Source organism: Erinaceus europaeus, chromosome 12, assembly GCF_950295315.1.
Source record: "Erinaceus europaeus chromosome 12, mEriEur2.1, whole genome shotgun sequence".
Lineage (NCBI taxonomy): Eukaryota > Metazoa > Chordata > Mammalia > Eulipotyphla > Erinaceidae > Erinaceus > Erinaceus europaeus.
In genome coordinates, this window is record NC_080173.1 from 96,941,439 (window position 1) to 96,969,419 (window position 27,981).

At 46.0% G+C, this 27,981-nt stretch overlaps 1 protein-coding gene across 10 annotated transcripts in view; it reads right to left on the reverse strand.

Moving 5' to 3' along the window:
- Positions 1-27,981, reverse strand: part of RBM6 (RNA binding motif protein 6) — a 105,561-nt gene that overhangs the window by 33,465 nt on the left and 44,115 nt on the right. For 9 of the 10 annotated variants that reach the window (XM_060204713.1, XM_016190070.2, XM_060204712.1 and 6 more), the window contains one exon: positions 7,001-7,075. In XM_060204713.1, the coding sequence (XP_060060696.1) occupies positions 7,001-7,075 (75 nt within the window). Of the gene's footprint in view, positions 1-7,000; positions 7,076-8,047; positions 8,182-27,981 lie in introns of those variants that run through there. The other variant, XM_016190071.2, reaches the window with a different exon arrangement.

Sequence of the window (27,981 nt, forward strand, 5' to 3'; positions counted from 1 at the left end):
GCCACCAGGAGCAGTGGATTGGATTGGTAGTTTAGGCACCAGGGCAGTGGATTGGATTGGTAGTGTAGGCACCAGGGCAGTGGATTGGATTGGTAGTGTAGGCACCAGGGCAGTGGATTGGATTGGTAGTGTAGCCACCAGGAGCAGTGGATTGGATTGGTAGTGTAGCCACCAGGAGCAGTGGATTGGATTGGTAGTGTAGGCACCAGGGCAGTGGATTGGATTGGTAGTGTAGCCACCAGGAGCAGTGGATTGGATTGGTAGTGTAGGCACCAGGGCAGTGGATTGGATTGGTAGTGTAGCCACCAGGAGCAGTGGATTGGATTGGTAGTGTAGGCACCAGGGCAGTGGATTGGATTGGTAGTGTAGCCACCAGGAGCAGTGGATTGGATTGGTAGTGTAGCCACCAGGAGCAGTGGATTGGATTGGTAGTGTAGGCACCAGGAGCAGTGGATTGGATTGGTAGTGTAGCCACCAGGGCAGTGGATTGGATTGGTAGTGTAGCCACCAGGAGCAGTGGATTGGATTGGTAGTGTAGCCACCAGGAGCAGTGGATTGGATTGGTAGTGTAGCCACCAGGAGCAGTGGATTGGATTGGTAGTGTAGGCACCAGGGCAGTGGATTGGATTGGTAGTGTAGCCACCAGGGCAGTGGATTGGATTGGTAGTGTAGCCACCAGGAGCAGTGGATTGGATTGGTAGTGTAGGCACCAGGGCAGTGGATTGGATTGGTAGTGTAGGCACCGGAGTCCCAGAGGTAACCCTGGAGGCCAAGAAAGAAAAAAAGAAAGAAAGAAAGAAAGAAAGAAAGGGAGAAAGAAAGAAAGGGAGAAAGAGAGAAAGAGAGAAAAGAAAACCTTGGGAATGGGGGAAAGAAAAAGAGAGAGAGAGAGAACAAAAAGGGGGGGGGGCTGGGAATAATGATTATGCAAAAAGTCTTAACATTGCTGAGGCACCAAAGGTCCCAGGTTCAATCCCCAGCATCACCAGAAGCCAGACTGAGCAGTGGCCTGGTTTTAGAAAGATGAAAAGAAAAGAAAAGAAAAGAAAAGAAAAGAAAAGAAAAGAAAAGAAAAGAAAAGAAAAGAAAAGAAAAGGAAAGCAGAGAAAATCACCTCAGGATCTAGGGGCTGTTTATTACAATAGCAGGGCTATAAGTGCAGGAATCAGGATCCTTAGACAAGTTTAGTTTTTATCTATGTATTTCTTATTATTACTATTATTTTTTTGCCAGAGCACTGACCAGGTCTGACTTACAGTGGTCTGGGGGTATGTGTGTGGGGGTTGTTGAACCTGAAACTTGGAGCCTCAGACCCAAGTCTTTATGTGTAATGATTATGATACCTCCCCATCTACAATTCAAATAACCATGAAATCCACTTTTTTGCAATCCAAGAGGAGGCACAAGCACTAGCACAAGGTGCCAAGATATATACCTGGCATCACATGCGCCAGGTTAATACACCAATACTCCCTTTAGCTCGTAAGTGTTTAGAAAATTCACTTGGGGCCCTGGAGGTGGTGTTGTGAGCGGGGTGCTAAATTTGGAAGTATGAGTTCTTGAGTTTGATCCCTTAAAGGCCAGGGAGAGAGTATCAGGTCTGAGGCTCCTAGGTCTCAGACTCAATCCTCTGCACCACCATAAACCAGTTAAACAGTGCTCCAGTAAACAATAATTATACAGAGACACATATATACAAACAAAAATAAATTTGTTTAATTTGAAAACTTATACACATTCGTTCCTGGTAGTCTTATTCACCTCAGCCAAGGAGCAACAAGCTAAATGTCTATCAACAGATGAGTGGACAAGCAAAGTGTGGTACAGCCAGATAATACAACCTGGGCGTAAAAATGAATCAAGCATTGTACACGCTACAACGGAATGAATTTTAAAAGCTCACTGAGTGAAAGAAAGCAGATAAAAAAAGGCCACATGTTATATGATTCCAGACATATAAAATGTTTAGAATAAGCAAAGCTATAGAGATAACAGATTAGTGGGTTCCTATAACAAAGGCAAAGGGGACTGAGAACTGTTAAATAAGATATACTGTCTTCGGGATAATAAAGAAGTTTTAGCACAAGGTCATATTGATAGCTACACATATTTTGGAAATATTGAATGTCACAGAACTTATATGCTTTATAAATTGCTTGTCAGGGGCCACAGAAATAGTTCGACCTGGTAGTACATAGAACTTTCATGGCTGAGGTACCAGAGGTGAAAGGTTCAATTCCCAGCACCACCAAAAGCTGAACAGTGCTCTGGACTCTTTCTCCTTATTTCTCTACCCTCTCTGGACTTTTCACCGTCTTCTTAGCCAATGAATGAATGAATGAACGAATGAATGAATGCACGAACGGCTTTCTTAATCCTTTAAAGGGGCTGGGTGGTGGCACACCTGATTGAGCACACACATTCAGTGCACAAGGGTGCTGAAGCAAGCCCCCGCCCAGCCCAGCAGGCGGCAGGTCTCTCTCTCTCCCTCTCAATTATCTGTCTTCATTTAAAATAAATTAAACATTTTTTAATCCTTTAAAAACCACTTCATCATTAAGACTAATAAAATGTTAAGCTGGGGTGTTTACTAAATTTTATTAAGTTTGAAAATACTTTCAACAAACCATGCTTCTGGGGAAAAAAAATACTTCAGAAAGTATAAATTCTCCATAACTATGAGGCCTGGGAGGGAGTTCAGTAGACGGAGCACGGACTCTCCAACAGAAAATGCCAGAGTGATGTTCTGGTTTTCTTTCTCTTCCTCCAAAAGAAATCAATCTGTATTTTTTCATTCCATAATTGTTACTGAAACTAAATAGTAGTGGTGAAAATAAATAATATTTTCATGCTCACTTGAAATCAATCTGGACTTCTAACAGTCTAAAATCTTTAAACATCAGACTGGAAGGTGGTGCAGTGGATCACGTGTTGGATTGTCAAGCAAGAGGTCATGCGTTCGACCTCTGGCATGGTATGTGCCGGAGTGATGCTCTGGTGCTCTCTCTTCTGTCTCCCACTAGTATGTAAATCTAGGGAGGCGGGCAGTCGTGCACTTGATATGTACATGTGTTACCACGCAAGGACCTGTGATCAAGCTCCTTGGTCCTGACCTGCTAGGGAAAGACTTCACAAGCAATGAAGCAGGGCTGCAGGTGTCTCTGTTCCCCTCTCCATGCCCTTTCCTTCTCAATTTCTCGCTGTCCTATCAAATAAAACAAAGCTTTAAAAGTATAAGATTTAAAAAAAGAGAGAAAGAGAGATGTTTGGGGGTTGCACAGCCGGTTATGTGCACATGGCACAAAGCGCAAGGACCAGCGTAAGAATCCTGGTTCAAGACCCCCCCCCACCTGCAGGGGGGGGGGTCGCTTTGCAAGTGGTGAAGCACGTCTGCTGCTGTCTTTCTCTCCTCTCCTCTCCTCTCCCGATTTCTCTCTGTCCTAGCCAACAATGACAACATCAATAACAATAACAACCACAACAACCAGGGCAACGGGGGGGTGGGAGGTGGAAGTATCTGGGTGGGGTTCATTCATGAGATGAATGCAAACGGAAGCTGTATTCAACTGTAAAGAAAATAAATTTGTAATAAAAAAAAGATGTTTTAAAAAGAATAAATCAACAACATGGGCAACAAAAGGGAATAAATAAATAAATATTTAAAAAAATCAAAGAATAAATCAGGGCCAGGTGGTGGCACATTTGGCAGAGCAGACATGATATAATGTGCAAGAATCCAGGTCCAAGCCCCTGGTCCCCACTTGCAAGGGGAAAGCTTCACAAGTGGGGAATCAGTGCTTCACAGGGAACTCTCTTTCTCTGTCCCCTATCCCTCTCAATTTCTCTGTCCCTAGCCAATAAATAAATAAAATTTAAAATGAAGTGGTCCGGGAGGTGATGCAGTAGTAAAGCTTTGGACTCTCAAGCATGAGGTCCCAAGTTCAATCCCCGGCAGCACATGTGCCAGAGTGATGTCTGGTTCTCTCTCCTCCTATCTCTCATAAATAAAAATAAAATCTTGGGAGTCGGGCTGTAGCGCAGCGGGTTAAGCGCAGGTGGCGCAAAGCACAAGGACCGGCATAAGGATCCCGGTTCGAACCCCGGCTCCCCACCTGCAGGGGAGTCACTTCACAGGTGGTGAAGCAGGTCTGCAGGTGTCTATCTTTCTCTCTTCCTCTCTGTCTTCCCCTCCCTCTCTCCATTTCTCTCTGTCCTATCTAACAACGGCAACAACAATAATAACTACAACAATAAAACAAGGGCAACAAAAGGGAATAAATAAATAAAATAAATATATATATAAAAAAATAATAAAATAAAACCTTAAAAAAAAGTTAAAAGAAAATGAAATAAATCTTTACAATAAATACAAATCTTGGATGGGCAGGAGAGATAGCATAATGGTAATGCATAGACTTTTATACCTGAGACACCAAGGTCCCAGATTCAATCACAAGTCACAGCTGAGCAGAGCTCTGTACCTCTTATTAAAGTAAAACAAATATTTAAAATACATATATACAAAGCACACATCTCTCTCCCATAGAATTAATCTTTCTAAATTCAACTTTGCAAATACTAAACCACCATGCCACTACCCCTTAGAGTATAACTAGGTAGAGGTTACAAGGCAGGGGGCCATTTTCTTTAAACTTAATGGGAGTAGATGGATAACAGTTATGAAAAATGACTTCGTGCATAAGGCTCTGAAGTCCCACTAAGGCAGCTCCATTCATACTGAAGTGGTGCTCTGGCATCTTCCTGTAAGGATATAGAGTGAAAAAATTGGGTTTGCGGTGGGGTGAGGTAACGGTTATGCAAAGAGACTCTCATGCCTGAGGTTCTACAAAGTCCCAAGCTAGAGCTGAGCAGTACTCTGGTTAAAAAAAAAAAAGGGGAGGGGGGGAAGAAGAGACATCTAATCTTTGATAAAGGTGCCCAGACTATTAAATGGGGAAAGCAGAGTCTCTTCAACAAATGGTGCTGGAAAAAATGGGTTGAAACATGCAGAAGAATGAAACTGAACCACTATATTTCACCAAATACAAAAGAAAATTCCAAGTGGATCAAGGACTTGGATGTTAGACCACAAACTATCAGATACTTAGAGGAAAAGATTGGCAGAACTCTTTTCACATAGATTTTAAAGATATCTTCAATGAAACGAATCCAATTACAAAGAAGACTAAGACAAGCATAAACCTATGGGACTACATCAAATTAAAAAGCTTCTGCACAGCTAAAGAAACTACTACCCAAACCAAGAGACCCCTCACAGAATGGGAGAAGATCTTTACATGCCATACATCAGACAAGAGGCTAATAACCAGAATATATAAAGAACTTGCAAATCTCAACAACAAGAAAACAAATAACCCCATCCAAAATGGGGGGAGGACATGGACAGAATATTCACCCCAGAAGAGATCCAAAAGAAAGAGAAACACATGAAAAAATGCTCCAAGTCTCTGATTGTCAGAGAAATGCAAATCAAGACAACAATGAGATATCACTTCACTCCTGTGAGAATGTCATACATCAGAAAAGGTAACAGCAGCAAATGCTGGAGAGGGTGTGGGGTCAAAGGAACCCTCCTACACTGCTGGTGGGAATGTCAATTGGTCCAACCTCTGTGGAGAACAGTCTGGAGAACTCTCAGAAGGCTAGAAATAGACCTACCCTATGACCCTGCAATTCCTCTCCTGAGGATATATCCTAAGGAACCCAAGACACCCATCCACAAAGATCTGTGTACACATATGTTCTTGGCAGCACAATTTGTAATAGCCAAAACCAGGAAACAACCCAGGTGTCCAACAACAGATGAGTGGCTGAGCAAGTTGTGGTATATATATATATGTATATGTGTGTGTGTGTGGGGTGTGTGTGTGTATACTACTCAACTATTAAAAGCGGTGATTTCACTGTTTTTAGCCAATCTTGGATGGACCTTGAAAAAAATCATGTTGAGTGAAATAAGTCATAAACTGAAGGCTGAATATGGGATGATCTCACTCTCAGGCAGAAGTTGAAAAACAAGATCAGAAAAGAAAACACAAGTAGAACCTGAACTGAAATTGGCATATTGCACCAAAGTAAAAGACTCTGGGGTGGGTGGGTGGGGAGAATACAAGTCCAAGAAGGATGACAGAGGACCTAGTGAGGGTTGTATTGTTATATGGAAAACTATTGTGTTTACTGTTGAATGTAAAATATTAATTCCCCAATAAAGAATTTTTTTTAAAAAAAGGGGTTGGGGGGGTGCCGGGCAGTAGCACAGCGGGTTAAGCGCATATTGTGCAAAGTGCAAGGACTGGCATAAGGATCCCAATTCGAGGCCCCGGCTCCCCACCTGCAGAGGTGTGGCTTCACAAACGGTGAAGCAGTTCTGCAGGTGTCTTATCCTTCTCTCCCCCTCCCTGTCTTGCCCATCTCTCTCGATTTCTCTCTGTCTTATACAATAACAACAACAACAGAAACTATGATAAGGGCAACAAAAGGGACAAAATAGCCTCCAGGAGCAGTGGATTCTTAGTGTAGGCACCGAGCCCCAGAGATAACCCTGGGGGGGGGGGGGGGTTGGGGATATTAAGAGGTTCCAAAATGCATGAGTAAGACCCTCAGTTCAGAAGCCGGTTGGTGGTACATGTGGTTGAGCGCAAATGCTACAATGCGCAAGGACAAAGGTTTGAGCCCCTGGTCCCCACCTGAAGGGGGGGGGGGGGGAAGCGTTGCAAGTGGTAAAGCAGTGCTGTAGGTGTGTTTCTCTCTCTCTCTCTCTCTCTCTCTCTCTCTCTAGCTTCCCCTTCCCTCTCGATTTCTGGCTGTCTCTATCCAGTAAGTAAAGATAATAAAAAAATAAAAATAAAAAGGCCCTCTGTTCACTCCGTGGTGACTGATGTAAAATAAACCCTGTCACTGAGAATGCGTACTTTTAGACAGCACTCCTGGGGACACAGAAGACCTTCCCTCCCAAAGAAATGGAGTCTGGGGCACTTACCCGTTTGCAGAACCAAAAATCCAGGCTTGGTACATATTCAATGGTGACCTCTTTGTCGTGGATCATTAGTGTTCCCTGCGAAGACAAAAACAGAAGCCATCACCATCTAACACTGTGGAAAATGGAAAGAGACAGGAAGGCACAGACAGCCTTTCCAGTCCCCAAGCTGTTTCTCTCTCTCTCTCTCTTTTTTTTTACACAAAGAATGAGCTTATTCATGGAAACAAGGGGGTGTGGCTGTTGAAAGTCAGTCTTTGGGCAATATGGCAGAGCAAGCTAAAGGTCAGGGAAAGAGGATTGGAGGATGGCATCAGTCTTCAGCCTTGGCTCCTGTGGTGCTGTCCTTTGGCAGGCTAGGTCCAGTCTAATGCTCCAAAGGTCATGGGATGCACTTGTGTATGAGATGACTTCCAGCAAGTCCCTTACCTAGCTCAGGAGCTAGTGCTATCAAGAAGCAAACACTTCCTTCTGCTGCAGCACAAGGCATGTGAGCCCTCTAGTATCTTCTTTTCCACGGCTAACTTCCACCACCTTGGAGAGGCAGTAAGAGATTTTAACTTTGGTTAAAGTCTCCAAAACTTTCTTTGGAACACTGGCTGCATGGTGAACACACCAGGAAAAGAGAGACACAACACTGAAGATGGAAGGAAGGAGGAAGGCAAAGCTTCATGGCAGGTCACATCCACATAGCAGGAGACTGAATGGCTGTGGTGGGAGCGGTGGCGGTGGCGGCAGCTTCACTCTGGCTGGGAGCCTACAGAGTGAGCCAGCCGTGAGATCTGACGAGCAATCACTGGTAAACAAACTCCTTGGGAAAGTCGGGCACAGGAACAGGTGGGGAAAGAGGATCAATAAGTCAGCAGTTTCAGAGTCCCTTTGTCTCTGCATTTTGGACAAATTTTCACATTAAGAAATCGAGTTTTGATTAATAAACACCAGCCCAAATATATGAGCAGAGGGGAAAATAACAAACAAATAAACAAACAAACAAAAAAAACCTCTGCCTAATGAGAAGGAACCCTCACCCATGCGTGTCAGTGGACTAACCGAGGATGCGACTCTGGAACTAGCCCCTGCGCTGTGTTCCTTCTCCGCCCTCTAGGGTCCTCTGTGTCTCCTCAGACAGGGCTCTGAGTTCTACAAGGCATTTCTTTGCAATTGGACCTCAGTCTCTTGCTTGAATCCATACATCTGTCAAATAATGCTTTACCTCTCTGCTCGTCACATCAAGAGAGTCAAGAGAAATACACAGAAGAGAATTATTGTCTTGTTACAACCAAAGAAAAATGCCCACCTACCTAAGTCCTAGAACCTCGTAGCTGCAAAGTGCTTGGCTGATTTGTTCTCAAGACTAGAGGATAATAATACAAACTGACTAGCATTTCTTAAATTACTCAGAGCCAGAACTATTATGGCATTTTATTTCATTCCCAAAGGGATCCCATAAATTAACACTATTGCCATGTTCCAGATGAGGAAAGATACTCAGAAAGGTGAGGCCACCCAGCCGGTGATAGGCAGAAGCCAGATCCCCACCTGGGGCTGTACAGACAGATCTCCTGGATCCGTTCACCAACTCTTACTCGGACTAGGGATTGGCCATGTCCCTGGCTGCCTGCAGGCAGAGAGGCTCGGGAGCCCAAACTCTGCAGACCCAGCGCCAAACCAGCGGTCCAGGAATGCAGCAGCAGCCCTTTGTGAAGTGGATAAAGGACCGAATGAATCCAACCATCCTTGGAAAATTGATGTGCCCAGCACTTACTTATTCGTCGGTCATTTTTATTTTACCAAAGCACTGCTCCCCTTCTCAAGAGGACTGATCTGCACATTAACTTTGAATGAAGTTCAAGCAAGTATACGGACAAAAATCCAGAATACTGCTCAATTCTGGTGGATGGTGGTATGGAAAACCGAACCAGGGACTTCAGGGCCTCGGGCATAAAGGTAATTTGTATGATCACTATGCTATCTCCCCTGTCTTTACTCTCGCTCACCACTCTAAATAAACTTTTTCAGATGGTAAGACAGATACAGATAGAAAGACATCACAGCACAGAAGCCTTCCTCAGTGCAGTGGGGACCACCAGGCTTAACCTGGGTGGTGTCCATGGCAAATCAAGAGCACTGTCCAAGTAAACTATTGGACTGGTCCTAGGCAATGATTTTTTATTCTACTCCCCTACGATGGAGGTGGCCATTTCTTCTTGGCCAAAACATTGCTAGACACTAGGCTGTAGAGACCACTGCAAAAGGTATGAAAGGAGGCTAGTGAGACAGCTCACCTGGGAAGGTGTCTGCTTTGCCATGTACATGACCCCTCAGACTGACCCCAGAGCACTGGGGAAGCTTCAGTGCTGCTGTGTCTCTCCCTGTCTACTCCTGCCATCTGAAAAAAGCAACTGGTTCATAGCAGTGAAGTGCCAACAGCAGGAAGAGAGAAAGAGAAAGAGAGAAAGGGAGGAAGGGAGGAAGGAAAGAAAGGACAGGGGTGGCCAAACACTCACTGGGAAGTGTGCTGCTTTGCCTGTGTGCGACCCAGCTCATGCTCGGACCCCACGCTATTGAAGAGAGCCGCTGCGCTACCGCATACCACCACCAACACCACCACCACCACCACCTCAGCCCTCTCTGCCTGATTTGGCCTGTCAGGAGAAAAAGGAAGAGGAAGAGTAGGAAGAGGAAGAGGAAGAGGAAGAAGAGAACAAACAAAAACATCAGCCTAGAGGAGTGAAGCCCAAAGTGGAAAAAGAGAGAGAGAGAGAAATACAGTGGTTTTAACATCACTGTTAAATGACAGATCATTCTTTTAACAATTATTTCAGAAAAACCGAGTGAGAGCGATCGGGTTTACCTATGACTTGATTACCCCGATTCTACCACACAAAGGCAGTCCAGACAGACCAAGCAGAGTGTGGTAAACACTGTAGTTCATTCCAGGTCTTTCTTCAGATTTCACACGATAAAGACCTACCCGCTGGTTGTAGGAGCCAAACTGTGGCATGCTGAATTAAGGATAGGATGATGGGACCACCTTTTAGTTCTGTACTTTTTTTCTTTTTAAAAGCCTGAGCATTGAGTATATACGATTCCACCAGTCCCAGGCCAACTTTTGCGTTCTTTTTTTACACACACAAACACACACACCACCACCACCACCACCACCACCACCACCACCACCACCACCACCACCCTACCACCACCCTACCACCACCCTACCACCATGCATGTAGCTTCTCCTGGTGCCATGATGCTCTTCCCACGAGGTGCTAGAACTCAAACCTGAGACCCATGCCGTGAGTCTTCCGTATGGTATGGTACACACTATCACACGGACTACCTCCTCCCAACGCTAGCTGTATGCTTTTACCTATGTATTACCTAACATCTTTACAGGATAGTTTTTATTCATCATCTGAATTGTTGGGTTACTAAATCAAAAATGTTAGATAAAGACAAGTCTACCTAATCAGATCTGGCACCCTAAAAAGGAACCATGTATTTGAAACTAAACCCAAAGACATCTTCTTTCTCAGCAGCAGTTAGACTGGACCGCAGGTCCAGTGCCCTCACTCGGCAGTCGCACAGTGCTTTGTGCTTTAAGCACATCTCTAAGAGTCCCAACATGCACTGCAAACACTGGGCAGAGAGCAGCAGCCTGTGGGCATGAGGCTATGGGCTTCAACACCCACATTCCCATTTCCGTTTTCAGCTTCGCTGCTGAAGACTTTGTAACTCCATTTTGTCACTGCCAACCTGTGAGGAGGACTTTGCTCAGAGAGCTGAAGCTTTACTATCCGCTCCAGCTGGCAGGTCCCAAGCAGTCTAACATATACTTGGAAAGTACAAGACAAAACGAAAAGAAAAGAACATTCCTGGCAGGCAGTCTTACGTCTTCATTAAAGACCTCTAATTTAAGTAGACAGTTAAATGCTATACTTTATACTGAAAATACGATGTAACAGATGGTTCCTTCAAGCACAGACAGAATAAAATGTGGGGGAGCTATATGAGCCTTGAGAATGAATACAATTCACACTGGAAGCCAGCACTCATCCTCCGTAGACAGCAATCTTTATTCACAAAGCACTTACGGTCACAAATGCACTCTTCACACATCATCTACTGGACCTACTTCCATGTGGGCAAGTGCGGCTGGTAGACATGGAACAGCCTGCTCGGGTTACAGCAGCCAGCACTACAAGCCCGGAGCTCTGGCCGCTCTGCCCTTCTCAGCTGCCTCACCGCCTCTGCTAAGTGTGGAGCTAAAGAAAGGAACCCCGCATGCATGGTGTCACAGGGACCATCCCCAACATGGGCCCAAATCTCTCGTTTTCTTTGCACCACTGGCTTTTCTTTTCATCTTTTTTTTTATCATTTTTTCATTTACCATTTTTTATCATTTTTCATCATTTTTTTAAGATTTTACCAGAGCACTGCTCTGCCCTGGCTTGTGGTGGTGCTGGGGACCGAAGCTGGGAGCTCAGAACCTCGGGTCTCAAAGTCATTTGCAGAAGCGATATACTGTCTCCCCAGGCCCTGCTTCGCTCTTAAATCACTATTAGTCATCAATGACAGAGAAAGTAGAATATCGCTCTGGCACATGGGACACACAGGACAGCTGCTGGGCCCTCATGCTCTGCCGCTTGTCCAGCTGCCTGCCTGTCTATCCTGAGAGAGGTGCTGGGGCAACGAGCCCACGGCCACCTGTGTGCACGGCACCACCACCGAGTAGCCTCCCATGGGCCAGTGCTTCTACTCCACAGACACCACAGCACTGCTCCGCCTTCCATGATGCTCCTATGTAATCCCAAGCTTGAGCCCAGGGCCTCACACATGGTACAGCATGGTCTCTGACAGGCAAACTATCTCCGGGCCTCTATCACACTGTCTTTTTAATTTTTTATTTTTTTAACTCACAGGGAGTCAGTCAGTTTATAGTACTGGCCACGTCTCACAGACAGCGTCTGACTATTAAAAAAAAAAAAAGTACACAGGGAAGTTGAAAGAAATCCACAGGTCACGGACTCACAGGTAGCTTTTTAGAGAAACTGGCTTCTTGACATACTGCCAATTCCCCAAAGTGGCCCGTTGAAGGTGATCTTTCTCTTCTTAAAAAAAAATTTTTTATATTATTTATTCCCTTTTGTTGCCCCCTCTTTAATTGTTGTAGTTATTATTGTTGTTACTGATGCCATTTGTTGTTGGATAGGATAGAGAGAAATGGAGAGAGGAGGGGAAGACAGAGAGGGAGAGAGAAAGATAGACACCTGCAGACCTGCTTCACCGCCTGTGAAGTGACTCCCCTGCAGGTGGGGAGCCGGGGGCTCGAACAGGGATCCTTACACCGATCCTTGCGCTTCGTGCCACGTGCACTTAACCCACTGTGCTACCACCCGACTCCCAAATTAATATTTTTTTAAAAGAACAATATCTCACAAGCGGTGAAGCAGGTCTGCAGGTGTCTGTCTTTCTCTCCCCCTCTGTCTTCCCCTCTTCTCTCTATTTCTCTCTGTCCTATCCAACAACGACGAATCAGTAACAATAATAACTACAACAATAAAAACAAGGGCCACAAAAGGGAAAATAGATAAAAAAAATTTAAATATTAATTTAACAACACAGGAAAGTGAAGGAATTAATCTGGTTCATGCAGCATCAGGGATGGCACTCAGCGGTCTAACAGTTCACCCACGGCGCCGCATCTAGAGGGCACTAGCTTTCAGGATCCGTCAATTCTCTTCATGAGAGCAAGTGAGCAAGTGACAGGCGTCATCAGAGCAAAGCTGGGCCGTGCGCATTACTACAACTTGCACATGGGCACATTGTTCTCTAAACACTAAGCAAACCTTGGTGCTGCTGGGACAGCTTTCTTTGTCCAGAAGAAAACACAATTTCTTCCCAACAAATGTCTTTAACACATTTTACCACATACAACCAGTTTTAACTGTCATTTCCCAAGGGGAGGGGATATAAGCAGCTTCTTGTAGAATTCTTCCATACTTTAAGAAGCGGGTAGGGCCTGTGGCTGAATGAGTCCGACCTGCAAAGTCCAAACCTGGCTAACGTCAGGATCTCACGTGCACTGTGCTCCAGGAACATAGCACACTCCAGACCATACGGCCTCTTCAGTATTTTTTTTAAATATTTTATTTATTTATTAATGAGAAACATTGAAGGAGAGAGAAAGAAACAGGCATCACCCTGGTATATGTGCTGCCGGGAGTTGAACTCAGGACCTCATGCTTGAGAGTCCGATGCTTTAGCCACTGAGCCACCTCCCGGACCACCTCTTCAGTATTTTTAAAGGTATCTTCTTGTGTTGCAAACAACTTCTGCCCACTCTGTGACTACTCTCTGCCGATCTTTTTTTGTATTTTAAAGATCTCCCGCCAGGTGGTGGCACACCTGGTTAAGCAATTACATTGCATTACAGTGTGCAAGGTCCTAGGTTCAAGTTCCTGGTCCCTATCTGCAAGGGGAAAGCTTCATGAGTGGTGAAGCAGTGCTGTGAGTGTCTCTCTGTCCCCCCCCCACCACCACCTTTTGTTGCCTCCAGGGTTACTGCTGGGGCTCACTGCCTGCACTGCTCCTGGCAGCCATCTTTTTTCCCATGGCTACTGTCACTGCTGTTGTTGTTAGGTAGGACAGAGAGAAAGTAAGAAAGGAAGGAGAGACGGGGGAAGAAAGAGTACCTGTAGGTGGGGGGCTGGGGGCTCGAATCAGGATCATTGTGCCAATCCTTGTGCTTCGTACGTACTAAGTGCGCCACCACCCATCCCCCTCTGTCCCTCTCTGTCTCCCCTTCCCTGTCAATTTCTCTGTCTCTATCCAATAATAAATAAATAAGCAAACATTTAAAAAATAGATCTCAGGCCCTCTAGATAGTAGTCTTGTAATTATGAAAGGAAATCAGTGATCTGGAGAGCATGCCATGAATATTCAGGCAGTAAGCAAAAATAGATTTGTGTGGCTGGGGGGAAATAGCTCTCAGGCGGAGGGCAGAAGATCCGCATGTGTGAGGTCCTATAACTACATATGCCAGAGTGAGGCACTGCTTCATTGTCTCATTAAAAAATCTTATAAATAAGTAAATGAGTAAAAGCAGATTTGTCTAAGAAGGACATCCTTTAAAAAAATTTATTTTATTAATGAGAGGGGGAGAGAGAATATGAATGAGGACCAGAGCATTTCTCTGGCATGTGTGTTACCAGACACTGAATGAGGACCTTAACCTGAGGGTCTAGCACTTACTGACTGTGACCTCTCAGTCATGAGACATTTTCATTCTAAGAGTCATTTGAGTCAAAGACAAAAAGAATATAAGCAAATATGTGAATAAGTAAATAAGGGCTGGGGAGACAGTTATGCAAAACACTGATCAGAAGAGTCATAAGCCTCTGCTCCCCTTTCTGTGTCAGAAACTGAGAGGGCTCTCAGCAAATCCCATACCACAGTCATCTTACCAGGAAGAAGTGATTCAAAAGCCCCAGCTGTTCATACTCAGAACAACAGAGGGACTGCAAAATAGTTTGCTTGGAAGGGGCACTGCTTTGTCAGATGTGTAAACCAGACTCAAGTCTGATTCCCACTCCATTGGAGGAAGCTTCGGTGCTGTAATCTCTTTCACATTCTGTCTCCTTCTATGTGAAAAAGTCATCCCAGAGTGGTAGAGCCTCAGCAATGATCAGGGAAAAAAAAAAAAAAAAAAGATTTAATTTTGATAATAAGCCAATTAAAAAAGGAGGCTAAAGAACTAGACAGTTTTCTTTAATAAAGAGAGAGAGATACATGTGGCCAACAGACGTAATAAAGAGAGAGAGATACATGTGGCCCACTTATTAGAGAAGTGCAGATTAAAACTACACTGAAATACCATCTCACACCTGTGAGAATACCTTACATGAACAAAACTGGAAATGACAAGTGTTGGAAAGGTTATGGGGAAAGGGAACTCTGCTACAGTGATGGTGGGAATGCCAACTTTTGTCACTTTGGAAGGCTTTATGGACAGTCCTTAAACAAATAAAAATGGAAGTACCTTACTCAAAGGACACTCAAACACCAATTAGAAGGGACATATGCACCTCTGTGTTCACTGCTGCATTACTCACAACAGCCAGAGTAAAAGCAGCCTCGATGCCCACTGACAGGCTACTGGCTAAAGAGCTATGGGATATGTACCCCACAGAACACTACTCTGCAAGCAGAAAAGATGACAGTGTGTCCTTTGGGACAAAAGGGGTGGAACTGGAGGTGATTATGCTTATTGAAATAAGCAGAGATAACAGACAACTATCAGATGACTCATTCATATGACACAGGCAGAGTGAGGGGTTAGCCCCTAGGAGCTCAACACTGAGCCTAGCTGGGGCTCACGGAAGGTTATGCAGGCAGACAAGATAAAGGGCCAGGAGAAGCACCCTGAGGAATGGGCAAGCTCTGCCTGGTGGGAGGACAGCCTGAGCAAGACTGAGCACCCCACGGGCCAGGCAGTTGTGCACGAGGTTACGCTCACCATGTGTAAGGGCTTGGGTTCCAGTTCCTGGCCTCCATCTGTAGGGGGGAGTTTCACGAGTGGTGAAGAAGTGCTACAGGCATCTCTCACTCCTTTGCTGTCCTCCCTTTCCTTCTCAATTTCTCTGTTTCTATCCAAAATAAATAAAGTATTAAAAAGAAAACACACACTTAACACTGAGATGGGAGGGGGTGGCAGGGCCACTGGAGACCCAGAGCTTAGCACCTCCAGGCCTCAGGCAGGAAAGTCTGTGGCCATTAGTGATACCTATCACCACTAATGCTATCTCCCCAGCCCTCAAATCCTTGTTGTTTTTTTTTTTTTAAATATTTATTTTATTTATTTATTCCCTCTTGTTGCCCTTGTTTTATTGTTGTAGTTATTATTGTTGTTGTTGTTGGATAGGACAGAGAGAAATGGAGAGAGGAGGAGAGAAAGATAGACACCTGCAGACCTGCTTCACCGCCTGTGAAGCGACTCCCCTGCAGGTGGGGAGCCGGGGTTCGAACCGGGATCCTTATGCCGGTCCTTGTGCTTTGCGCCACCTGCGCTTAACCCGCTGCGCTACAGCCCGACTCCCAAATCCTTGTTTTTTATTGTGGGTTAAGCAAAAGACTTTCATGCCTGAGACTCCAAAGCCACATGTTCGAGCCCCCACTACACGCACACACTTTCCAAGAGCTGAGCAGCGCTCTGCTATAAAACGCTAGAGCAAGGAGTCGGGCGGTAGCCGGGCGGTAGCGCACCGGGTTAAGCGCATGTGGCACAAAGCACAAGGACCAGCCTAAGGATCCTGGATCGAGCACCCGGCTCCCCACCTGCAGGGGAGTCTCTTCATAAGCGGTGAAGCAGGTCTGCAAGTGTCTGTCTTTCTCTCCCCCTCTCTGTCTTCCCCTCCTCTCTCCACTTCTCTGTCCTATATAATAATGTCGACATCAATAACAACAGCAATAATAACTACAACAATAAAAAACCAAGGCTAACAAAAGGGAAAATAAATAAATATATAAAAAAACAAAACTAGAACATATACACACCAAGTCTCTTCGTGGGTATGTACTAACAGAAATTAGTCTACCGGGAGTCGGGCGGTAGCGCACATGGCACGAAGCCAAGGACCGGCGTAAGGATCCGGGTTTGAGCCCCCGGCTCCCCAGGAGACTGAACCTGTAACTTAGGGGTCTCAGGCATGCAGGCTGCTTAACTATCATGCTATCTCCCCCACCCTAAAAATCACATCCTGAACAGTGAAACTAGTGAGCAATGATATTAGTCTCGTGCTGGAAGACTGTACAATAGAGATAATGAACACATCCAGTTACACACAAGATGAATTTAAAATACAGCACAAAGTATAAAAGTCGGGTAGAACAGATCCTGTGTGACTCCATTTATGCAAGGATCAAAAGCAAGTCAAAGGAACTCCGAGCAGTGACCACCTCTAGGAAGAGTGAAAGGGGAGGCTTCTGTTTTCTAGCCTGGCAACAACCATATAGGCGGCGGAAAGGCCTGTGCTCCATCTCAACCCTACCTGCTGGATTGGTACCTGAATTCCCCCACTGTGATTCCACTCGGAGGTGGGGTTTTTAGAGAAAATGATGTCAAGAGGGTGGAGACTTGAGGAACAACTACCTGGAACTGATCCGTGCCCTCAAAGAAGAACAGCGAAATCAACTTTCCCTACACCACAGCTGTCTGCAACCAAGAAAAAGGCCCTTACGAGGAACGGAACTGCTGGCTCTTCCATTCTGGTTTTTCCTATCGGCTGAACTGTACCAAGTTCTACAATGTTTAACTCACCCACTCTACAGTCTTTGTCACAGCAGTAACAAATGACTGACACAACCAAATTCACGTTGGGAGCATTTATCAGCAGTGCTCATATGATCCATGTCCTTATCTTTAAGTAGTAGTAGGTGTGTGTGTGGTGTGTGTGTGTGTGTGTGTAAAATATGTTCAAGAAATATTGTCCCTTGAGGGCTGGGAGATGACTGAGCAGATCAAGCGTCAGGCTCCTAAGTATGAGTGTAGTCCCTAGCATCACACAGGCAAGACTGGTTCTCTCGCTCCTCCCATCTCCTATAGCGCATCATTATTCTTATCAAGATATATATCACATTTGGAATCAGTGAATAGTGTCACTGTACAAAAATTTGTTCTAAATAACAAATACCCTATGGCATAAAATAACTTTTTCAATGCTATAAGTAAATTGGAATAATTTCATTTAAAATGTCATTCTCTATTAGTGAAATTAAGATTCTAACAAAAACTATGCTACATTTAAAAAAAATATTTCACTTATTTATTCCCTTTTGTTGCCCTTGATGTTTCATTGTTGCAGTTATTATTGTTGTTGTTACTGATGTCGTCACTGTTGGCTAGGACAGAGAGAAATGGAGAGAGATGGGGAAGACAGAGAGGGGGAGAGAAAGGTAAGACACCTACAGACCTGCTTCATCGCCTGTGAAGCGACTCCCCTGCAGGTGGGGAGCTGGGTTCTTGAACCGGGGTCCTTAGGCCGGTCCTTGTGCTTTGCGCCATGTGCGCTTAACCCGCTGAGCTACCGCCCAACTCCCTATGTTACTTTTTTTTTTAAGTTTTTTTTATTGTTGTACCAGTTTATTTTTATTTGCTTGTTTTATTTATTTATTAATTTATTTATTTTGTAGTTATTGTTGTTATGATGTCGTTGTTGTTGGATAGGACAGACAGAAATGGAAAGAGGAAGGGAAGACAGAGAGGGGGAGAGAAAGAAAGACACCTGTAGACCTGCTTCACCGCCTGTGAAGCGACTCCCCTGCAGGTGGGGGACCGGGTCTCGAACCGGGATCCTTATGCCGGTCCTTGCACTTTGTGCCATGTGGGCTTAACCTGCTGCACTACCGCCCGACTCCCTTTTTTAAAGTTTTTTTTTTTTTTTTAATTTGATAGGACAGAAAGAAATCGAGAGGATGAGGGAGACAGAGAGACACCGGCAGCCCTGCTTCATCACTTTAAGTTTCCCCCTGCAGGTGGGGACCAAGGGCTTGACCTTGGTCGGGTCCCAGCCTCTCTCCTTTCTTTTCTTTAATGTAGTGCCAAGGATGATCACATGCACAATACTGCTGAGCATCATCCTCACTGGCCCAATTTGCCATTATTTTTCCTGCTCTATTTGAGAAGCGGAAGGAAGACCACCACCAGCCCACTACTTCACTACCCACAGAGCTCCCTCAGTGTGAACTCTACCAGATAGGTTATCTTCGAGACCCACATCAACTTTCTTCATCTTCTTAAGAAGAAACAAACGGGGCTGGGTGGTGGCACAGCAGGTTAAGCGCACATGGTGCAAGTCCCCAGCTCCCCACCTGTGGGGGATCGCTTCACAAGCAGTGATGCAGGTCTGCAGGTGTCTGTCTCTCCCCCTCTCTGTCTTCCCCATCTCTCTCCATTTCTCTCTGTCCTATCCAACAACAAGAGCCATGACAATAACAACAACAATAAACAAGGGCAACAGAAGGGAAAAAGCAGCAGCAGCAGACAGGTTCTATCATTTGATCCCTGTGTTAAGTATCCAAAACTAGCATGGACTGAGGTCAGTGGCTAACATATCCTCCTCGAAAAATGCTTTGTTTTCAAAAGGAATAACTGAGAAAATGTTCCAAAATAGCAAATACTTTGTGAGAACTAAAACGAGAGCTGGCAAAAGAGCTCACCTGGGAGGGTGCCAGTTTTGCCGTATGCTTGACCCAGTTTTGAGCCTGGTCCTCATTACACTGACAAGTTCTGGTGTTGTGACATTTCCCCTCTCCTGTCCGTCTGTCTGTCTGTCTGTCTGTATGGGAAAGTTGGCCCAGATGGCAAGGCCTGGCACACAAAAGATAAAAATAAAAACCCATTTTCTGAGGAATAAATTCTTAGGAAAGCCTACCTTACATTCATACTGCATACCGAGTCCAACTATTTCAAGAGCAGAGTGAGCAGTGTTGGAGACGGGCATGAGTGATGTTCTGGTGCCGCCTCTCCCCACCCCACCCCACCCCCATAATAAAGTAAGCATTTCAAAAAGCCTACTAATCTCCCGTAGACAGACTGGAGCAGTGGCGGGGGGGTGGGGGGGGGGTTTGGAACAGGAGGAAGAATGCTAACCTTGCTCGATGTGAAGCCCTGGCTCTATCTCCATGACCACACAGGAGCCCCTTCGAGCCCCACGGGCACCTCCATGGATGGTACAGAGGTGCACTGGCTTGGGGGCCAGACTCAAGCCTGGCTCACACACATGCCAGAGTGCACTATTCAAGGGAGCCCCTTCTTCAGCACCCCCACTCTGTCTTCTTCATGTTTTACCAGGGCGCTCCTCTGGCAACCCTGCCCTCGGTTACCTGTTGGACAAAGACACTGAGGTTCATGATTGCGGAACGAGAAATAGGGGCAAACTCAAACCTCCCATCTTGGGCACTGTGAAGCTTTGGGGGCAGGAAGTAGTGGGGAGGGGCTTTCAGAAAGCCAGAACATTTGTTCTCGTGTGAGAACTGGGATTTGGATGCCTAAAACACAAAGGGACTCTGCTAGTAAGCACTAGATCAAAAACCCCCCAAAACCAGGGGAAAGGGCCTTAAATTTGCCTCAGCTTAGTCTGCTAATGGGAGATGGCATAATGATATGGAGATTCTCATGCCTAAGATTCTAAGGTCCCAGGTTCTATCCCCCACACTGCCATAAGCCAGAGCTGAGCAGTGTTCTGGTCAAAAAAATAAATACATAAATAAAAACAAAAACCCAACGGGTAACCAACACTTTTAGGATCACCGAGAAGAAGCTTCATTCCCAGTCACGTGCCAAAGCCTCCATTCAACCCACCGGGAACTCACATTATCTTCCTGTACAACAGAGCACTGCCAACCACTACAGGGAAACACAGTGGGGGCTGGAGAAAAAGCACAATGGTTAAATAAATAGGTTCTCATGCCAGTGGCTCTGCTGTCCCAGGTTCAATCCCCAGCACCACCAAAACCAGAGCTGAGCAGTGCTCTGGTAATAAGTAAATATGTTAAAACAGAAAATATGGGAAGGCAAGGTAACGAATGCCTTTATTCAAAGAAAGGGACTACTGTTATTCAAAAATTTCTGAATTAAAATGTGGTACAGGAAGAAAGAATAATGATTATGCAAAAAAAATTTAATGCCTAAGGCTTTAAGAAGTTGTGACTAGGAAGTCGGGCAGTAGCACAGCGGGTTAAGCACACGTGGCGCAAAGCACAAGGACCAGCATAAGGATCCCGGTTCAAGCCCCCGGCTCACCACCTGCAGGGGAGTCACTTCACAGGCAGAGAAGCAGGTCTGCAGGTGTCTGTCTTTCTCTCCTGCTCTCTGTCTTCCCCTCCTCTCCCCATTTCTCTCTGTCCTATCCAACAACAACGACAACAAGAATAACTACAACAATGAAACAACAAGGGCAACAAAGGGGAATAAAATATATTTTAAAAAAGAAGTTGTTGTGACTAATAAAGAAGTTATGGTATAGCTAGTCAATGGAACTCTGCAATTAAAAATAAAAGATGCCAGTCTCCACCAGCAGGGAGAAGCTTCAAGTGAGCGATGCTGTAGGTGTGTCTCCTGCCATCCCTCAAGTCTGGAGTCCCGAGTTTAACCCCCAGCATTGAATGTGCCAGTGCAATGTTCTGGACCCTTCCCCCATTACTGATTTTTAAAATTAAGATATAATTCACATGCCATAAAATCAGTCATTCAGTGTAATTTGTATAACCTGTGGCTTTCCAAATATTCATAGATTTGGTGACTATCACCATTATCTAACTCTAGATCATTTTCTTTTGTTATTATTTTTTTTATTTTTAAATTGCAACCAGGTTTATCCCTGGGGCTTGGCGCCTGCATAACAAACCCAATGCTCTTGGTAGTCATTTATTCTTTCCCTTTCTTCCATTTGACAGGACAGAGAGAAACTGAGAGGGGAGGGGAAATTCAGAGGCGGGGAGGAAGAGACACCCGCAGCATTATCTCACTGCTCTCGAAGCTTCCCCTCTGCAGGTGGCACCAGAGGCTTGAACCTGGGTCCTTCAAACGGTAGCATGTGCGCTGGCCTGGGTGTGCCACCACCCGTTCCTGAGTAGGTCATTTCCATTATCCTCATCAGTGGTCACTATTTCCCTTTGTTTCCCACTTATGCCTAACTGCCTGGAAGTCAGCCGTCGACCTTCTGTGGCGCATTGCTTTTTCTCCTACCTATCTCCCTCTGGAAGTAGTAATTATACAGATCAAACTAACTTCACCTGGCCGGGGATTCTGGTAAAGTACACATACTATTAGCATTACTAATCTCAACATGTGAGATAACAGTATTTGTTCCTTTTTTCTTTTTTAAATAGAGTAAGAGCCATAGAGAGGGGAAGAGAAAGAGAGAGAGAGAGAGAGAGAGAACAGACATCTGTAGTACCGGGCCACCTCTTGTGAAGCTTCTCCCCGGTGAGTGTGAACTAGGGCTTGAACCTGGATCCTCACACAGTACTGTGTGAACTCTACCAGGTGTGCCATGGCCCAGCTCCAAAGTAATATTTATTAACCACGGGGCCCGGGAGGTGATGCAGTGGATAAAGCATTGGACTCTCAAGCATGAGGTCATGAGTTCAATCCCTGACATACATCCAGTGTTACTACTTCTCTCACTGATGAATAAATATTTCTTTAAAAAACAGTATTAATGGGAGTCAAGCGGCAGCACAGAAGGTTAAGCGCACATGGCGCGAAGCTCAAGGACCGGCTTAAGGATCCTGGTTCAAGCCCCGGCTCCCCACCTGCAGAGGAGTCACTTCACAGGTGGTGAAGCAGGTCTGCAGGTGTCTGTCTTTCTCTCCCCGTCTTCCCCTCCTCTCTCCATTTCTCTCTGTACTATCCAACAACGACTACAACAATAAAACAACAATGGCAACAAAAGGGAAAATAAATATTAAAAGAAATAATAGTAAGTTATGGGGCCAGGCAGTGGCACACTCAGTAGTGTGCACATTACAATGCACAAGGATGAGGGCTAAAGTCCCTGGTCCCCACCTGCAGGGAGATAGCTTCACAAGAAGTGAAGCAAAACTGCAAGTGTTTCTCTTTTTCTCTATCTCCTCCTTCTGTCTCAATTTCTCTGTCTTTATCCAAAACAAATAAAAATTAAAAGTTAGAAGATGGAATGACAGCGTATGAGCATCCGTGACTGCTGGAGAATCAGACCTGCATGCTTGAGGCTGCTGGTTTGATCCCTGGCAGATGTGGGGACGGTCTCCTGTGAAATACTTTTTCTCTTTCCTATTTAGTAATTAGATCTTGACAGTTGTCCTTGTGGGAAATGAGGCACAAACAGCCGTACAACTTCCAAATTCAGCTCGTATGCAGAAGACACCTTAATAATACTCATTAATTATGACAGCAGAACTACCAAACTTAGCTAGCTTGTAAAACAAGAAGGCTCACCACTAAGAATGCTGGAATGTCTATGACCCTCCGGCCTCACATGCTTCAACACTCATCCCTCAGAGGACATCAGGACAGGCACTACCTAACCCATCTCTGTCACTTCCGATTCAGACATCCCAGAAATAGCAGGCAGTTACAGTTGCCACCCAAATCAGCACGACCACTTTTCAGGCATCTCTGGGAGTCGGGTGGTTGCACAGCGGGCTAAGCACACATGGCGCAAAGCGCAACGACTGGCTTAAGGATCCCAGTTCAAGCCCCCAGCTCCCCACCTGCAGGGGAGTCGCTTCATAGGCAGTAAAGCAGGTCTGCAGGTGTCTGTCTTTCTCTCCCCCCTCTGTCTTCCCCTCTTCTCTATTTCTCTCTGTCCTAGCCAACAACAACTATAACAAAAGAAACAACAAGGGCAACAAAAGGGGATAAATAAATAAATACTATATTAAAAAAAAAAAAAAGGTAGGTAAGTAGTCAGTAGTCAGGGGGAAAAAATGGCCAAGCAAAGCCCAGTACTATGGAATCTTCCTTTGTAGGAAGTACATTCCACAGTGCTGGCTAGACACTGCACGAAGCACTTCACACACACTACATATATACTTTAGTCTAATAATAGTTCTCAGGGGGGTTGGGTGGTAGCGCAGCAGGTTAAGTGCACATGGCGCAAAGTGCAAAGATCAGCGTAAGGATCCCAGTTCGAGCTCCCGGCTCCCCACCTGCAGGGGAGTTGTTTCACAGGCGGTGATGCAGGTCTGCAGGTGTCTTGGTGTCTTTGTCCCCTCCTCTGTCTTCCCCATCTCTCTCGATTTCTGTCCTATCCAACAACAACAGCAATAAAAACAAAAATAATAACGACGATGACAAACAAGAGCAACAAAAGGGAAGAAACTAGCCTCCGGGAGCTGGCACAGTGCTGGCACTGAGCCCCAGCGATAACCCTGGATAAAAAAAAAAAAAAAAAGTTCTGAGGTAGAAATGATGATTGTGAGGGCCAGGTGGTGACGCATCCAGCTGAGTGTACACCTCACCGCTACTAAGATCAAGGACATAGGTTCAAGTCCCTGGCTCCCCCCCACAGGAGGGAGTGTTACAGGTGGTGAAGCAAGTGCTGTAGGTGTCTCTCCCGCCCCCTTTTCAACTTCTATCTAGTCTAGCAAGTAAAGACAAAGAGAGAGGAATAGAGGAAAGAAGGAAAGGAAGGAGGGAAAGGGAGGGAGGGAGAAAAATTGCCTGTCAGGAGCAGTGCATTTATAGTGCAGGCACTTAGCCCAGCAACAGGGCTGCTGGCAGAAAAAAAAGAAGAAGAACAGGGTTAAGCACGGGTGGCGCTAAGCGCAGGGACCGACTAAGGATCTCGGTGTGAGCCCCGGCTCGCCACCTGCAGGGAAGTCGCTTCACAGGTGGTGATGGTCTGCAGGTGTCTGTCTCTCTCCGTCTCTGTCTTCCCCTCCTCTCTCCATGTCTCTCTGTCCTACCCAACGACATCATCAATAACAACAATAACACAAAAACAAAAAAAACAAGGGCAACAAAATGGAAAATAAATAAATATTTAAAAAATAAACAAAAAGAAAGAACAAGAAATTATGACTGTCCTTCCATGTTACGGGTAAGAAAGCGTGAGGCAGAAGACTTAGAGAAGAACTAGGAAGTCATGAAGCTAGAATTCTAGCCATGTCTGTGTCCCTGCCCACATGCCACCTGCAGACACACGCGGTCATAACCATCATCACAGACTGAACTGTGCCTTTGTACAACCACTGGGCCAACTAATCAGAATCCTCCACAGTCTGCACGTGCTTTCAATAACTGTCTGTGACCAAGTCCCAGAAGCCAGAACGCGACAATGAGTAATACGTGCAATCCCATTTTCATAGACACAGAGACAATTTGAAGGTCCCTCAGGAGAACTTCTTCCTCAGGAGAACACGAGAACTTCTCCCCGTAACGCTGCCGAAGGAGCAGTCTGGGCGGTGCCCAGCGGATGAAGTGTTGGACCCTTAAGGCTCGAGGTGCCAAGTATGACCACTGAAACACATCTGTATCGTTTAAAAAAATCATTTAATCGTTTAAAAAATTCCCCCTCATTAGTCGAAGTACAGTCTAGAGCACCCCTCATCGCCGGAAAAAGTATGAGATGCTACAGAGCCACCACCTGAGTGTTAAAGAGTTTTCAACAGGATCTAATCATACTGCATGTCCCACAGGGAATATATCCGGCTCTTTCTCCACAGGCGCACGAACTCCTGATAATCAGCCCCACTCAACAGCTGTCAGGAGACATACTGCGGATGCAAAAAGAACCCCTTCCAGGGCACTGCCACCACACCCTTCTTTCAGCCAACCATTCCATGAAGCCCAGACTGGAGGCGCCATGACCCGAAAAGGTTCTATTGCAGCTAGATGAGGAGTGGTGGTAACAACCACGCGGCCAATGTCCCCGAGGGCCAGGCCTGGCTCTGATGGCCTTACTGCATCACACATTCACTTAACTGCCCAGTTACAAACTAGATGACAGAACTGGATATAACCCCAAGCCGTCTGCCTCCAGACTTCAGCTACGGCCAGGCATGCAGTTAAGACTCAGTCACTCAAACTGTATCATCAGCCTTGTGAACAGCCGGAGACAGTTCATGCAGGAGAGCACACGCTCAGCTACACACAGGCACCGGGTTTCAAGCTGTCACTTAAAGGCATCATGCACACATGAGGTCTTGAGTTCATTCCCTAGTGCCACATTAAAAAACACATCTGGAAGAGCACATGTTACAATGTGAGAGGTCCCAGGTTCAAGCCCCCAGCCCTCACCTACGGTGAAGTGGGAGGGCAGATGTCTCTCCCTCCCTCATCAGTCCCCTCTTCCCTCTAAATTTCTATTTCTAGCCAAATAAAAATTAAATGTATGTGTATTTAAAAAAAATAATAATTCTGGGAGTCAGGCAGTAGCGCAGCGGGTTAAGCGCAGGTGGCGCTAAGCACATGGACCGACTAAAGATCCCAGTTCGAGCCCCCGGCTCCCCACCTGGAGGGGAGTCACTTCACAGGCGGTGAAGCACGTCTGCAGGTGTCTGTCTTCCCCTCCTCTCTCCATTTCTCTGTCCTATCCAACAATGACAACATCAATAACAACAATAATAACTGCAACAATAATAAAAACAAGGGCAACAAAAAGGAAAATAAATATAAAAAATAATAATTCTAAACTCTCTTAGAAACCAACTTCCCAAAGTGAGATTCCTCAATGACTGATGATTTATACTCATATATTAAAAAGCATTTTCCTTTCTATTTCTCTCCAGTACCTCTACTGCAGACTATCAAAAGGCACTGACATTGATGGTTGGGAAGTGGCTTCGAGGTATACCACATCCTTTCCATGTGTGAGGCCTTGGGTTTGATCCCCAGCACCACATGGGACTACCATGATAGCATCAAGGACAGGTAGAGATGACATTCTCCCTCCCCCTCCTCCCTCTTCTATTTTTGTGGGTAGAGCACAGAGAAATTGAGAAAGGAGGGGGAGATAGGGGCAGAGACAGAGAAACACCTGCAGACCTGCTTCACCACTTGTGAAGCTTCGCCGCTGCAGCATGGTGAGTAAGGACTGGGACCTAGGGCCTTGGGCAGATCCCGGTGCAGTTCAAATGGGCGCGCCATTTCCTGCCTTAGGTTTCTAACTCCAAAAACACAGGATGAAGATGCTGGAGGATAGCTCACTCTAAAGAACGCACATTCCACCATGGTTGAGGACCTGAGTCTGATCCTCTGACATCACCTGGAAGGACCATAAACAAGAGGAAGCTTTGGGAATCCGGCAGTAGCACAGCGGGTTAAGCGCACGTGCGCAAAGCGCAAGGACCGGCGTAAGGATCCCGGTTCGAGCCCCCAGCTCCCCACCTACAGGCGAGTTGCTTCACAGGCGGTGAAGCAGGTCTGCAGGTGTCTTTCTCTCCTCCTTTCTGTATCCACTCCTCTCTCCATTCCTCTCTGTCCTATCTAACAACAACATCGATAACAACAATAACTACAGCAACAATAAAAAACAACAAGGGCAACAAAAGGGAAAATAAATAAAGTTAAAAAAAAAAGAGGAAGCTTTACAGTAGTGCAGTAGTTCTACGGTGTCTCTGCTGCCTACCACCCCTATTTCTTTCTATCTGTGATTAAGATGAAGGGGGGATTCTGCCAAGAGCAAAGGAATCACACAGGCATAAAGCCTCGGGCAAGCCCACTGGCAAAACAAACTGGGCTACAAGGTAACTGAGCAGAAAGGCGCTCAGCCCCAATCTCTGCACTGCATACAGCGAGACGCGCGCTGGCTTTATTCTTCCTTCCCATGCAATAAAGAAATGTTCTGAAACTAAGAAAACCCGGTGGTGCGCTGGGTTAAGCGCACAGTGCGAAGCAAAAAGACCAGTGCACGGATCCCAGTTCGAGTCCCCGGCTCACCACTTGCAGTGGGGTCGATTCACAAGTGGTGAAACAGGTGTCTCTCTCTTTCCTCCTCTGTCTTCTTCTCCTCTCTCAACTTCTCTCTGTCCTATCCAACAACAACAAAAGCAGCAGCATCAAGAATGGAAAAATGGCTGCAGGGGCAGTGGATTCCTAGTGCAGGCACAGGGCCCCAGCAACAACCCTGGAGGAGGGGAGGGGAGGAGAGGAGAGGAGAGGAGGGGAGGGGAGGAGAGGAGGGGAGGGGAGGGGGGAGGGGAGGGGAGGGGAGGGGGAGGGGAGAGGAGGGGAGGGGGGAGGGGAAGAGAGGGGAGGGGGGAGAGGAGGGGAGGGGGGAGGGGGGAGAGGAGGGGAGGGGAGGGGAGAGGAGGGGAGGGGAGAGGAGGGGAGGGGAGAGGAGGGGAGGGGAGGGGAGGAGAGGTAATTTGAAATTAAAAAATAAAACTGAAGTTTTCAGGAAGAATAGCAGGGCTCAAGCCACAAGTCTTATGCCTGAGCTGCAGATGGGATGCCACATTCTCAGAAGTAGTTCCGGGTGAGAGCTCAGCTGACACCG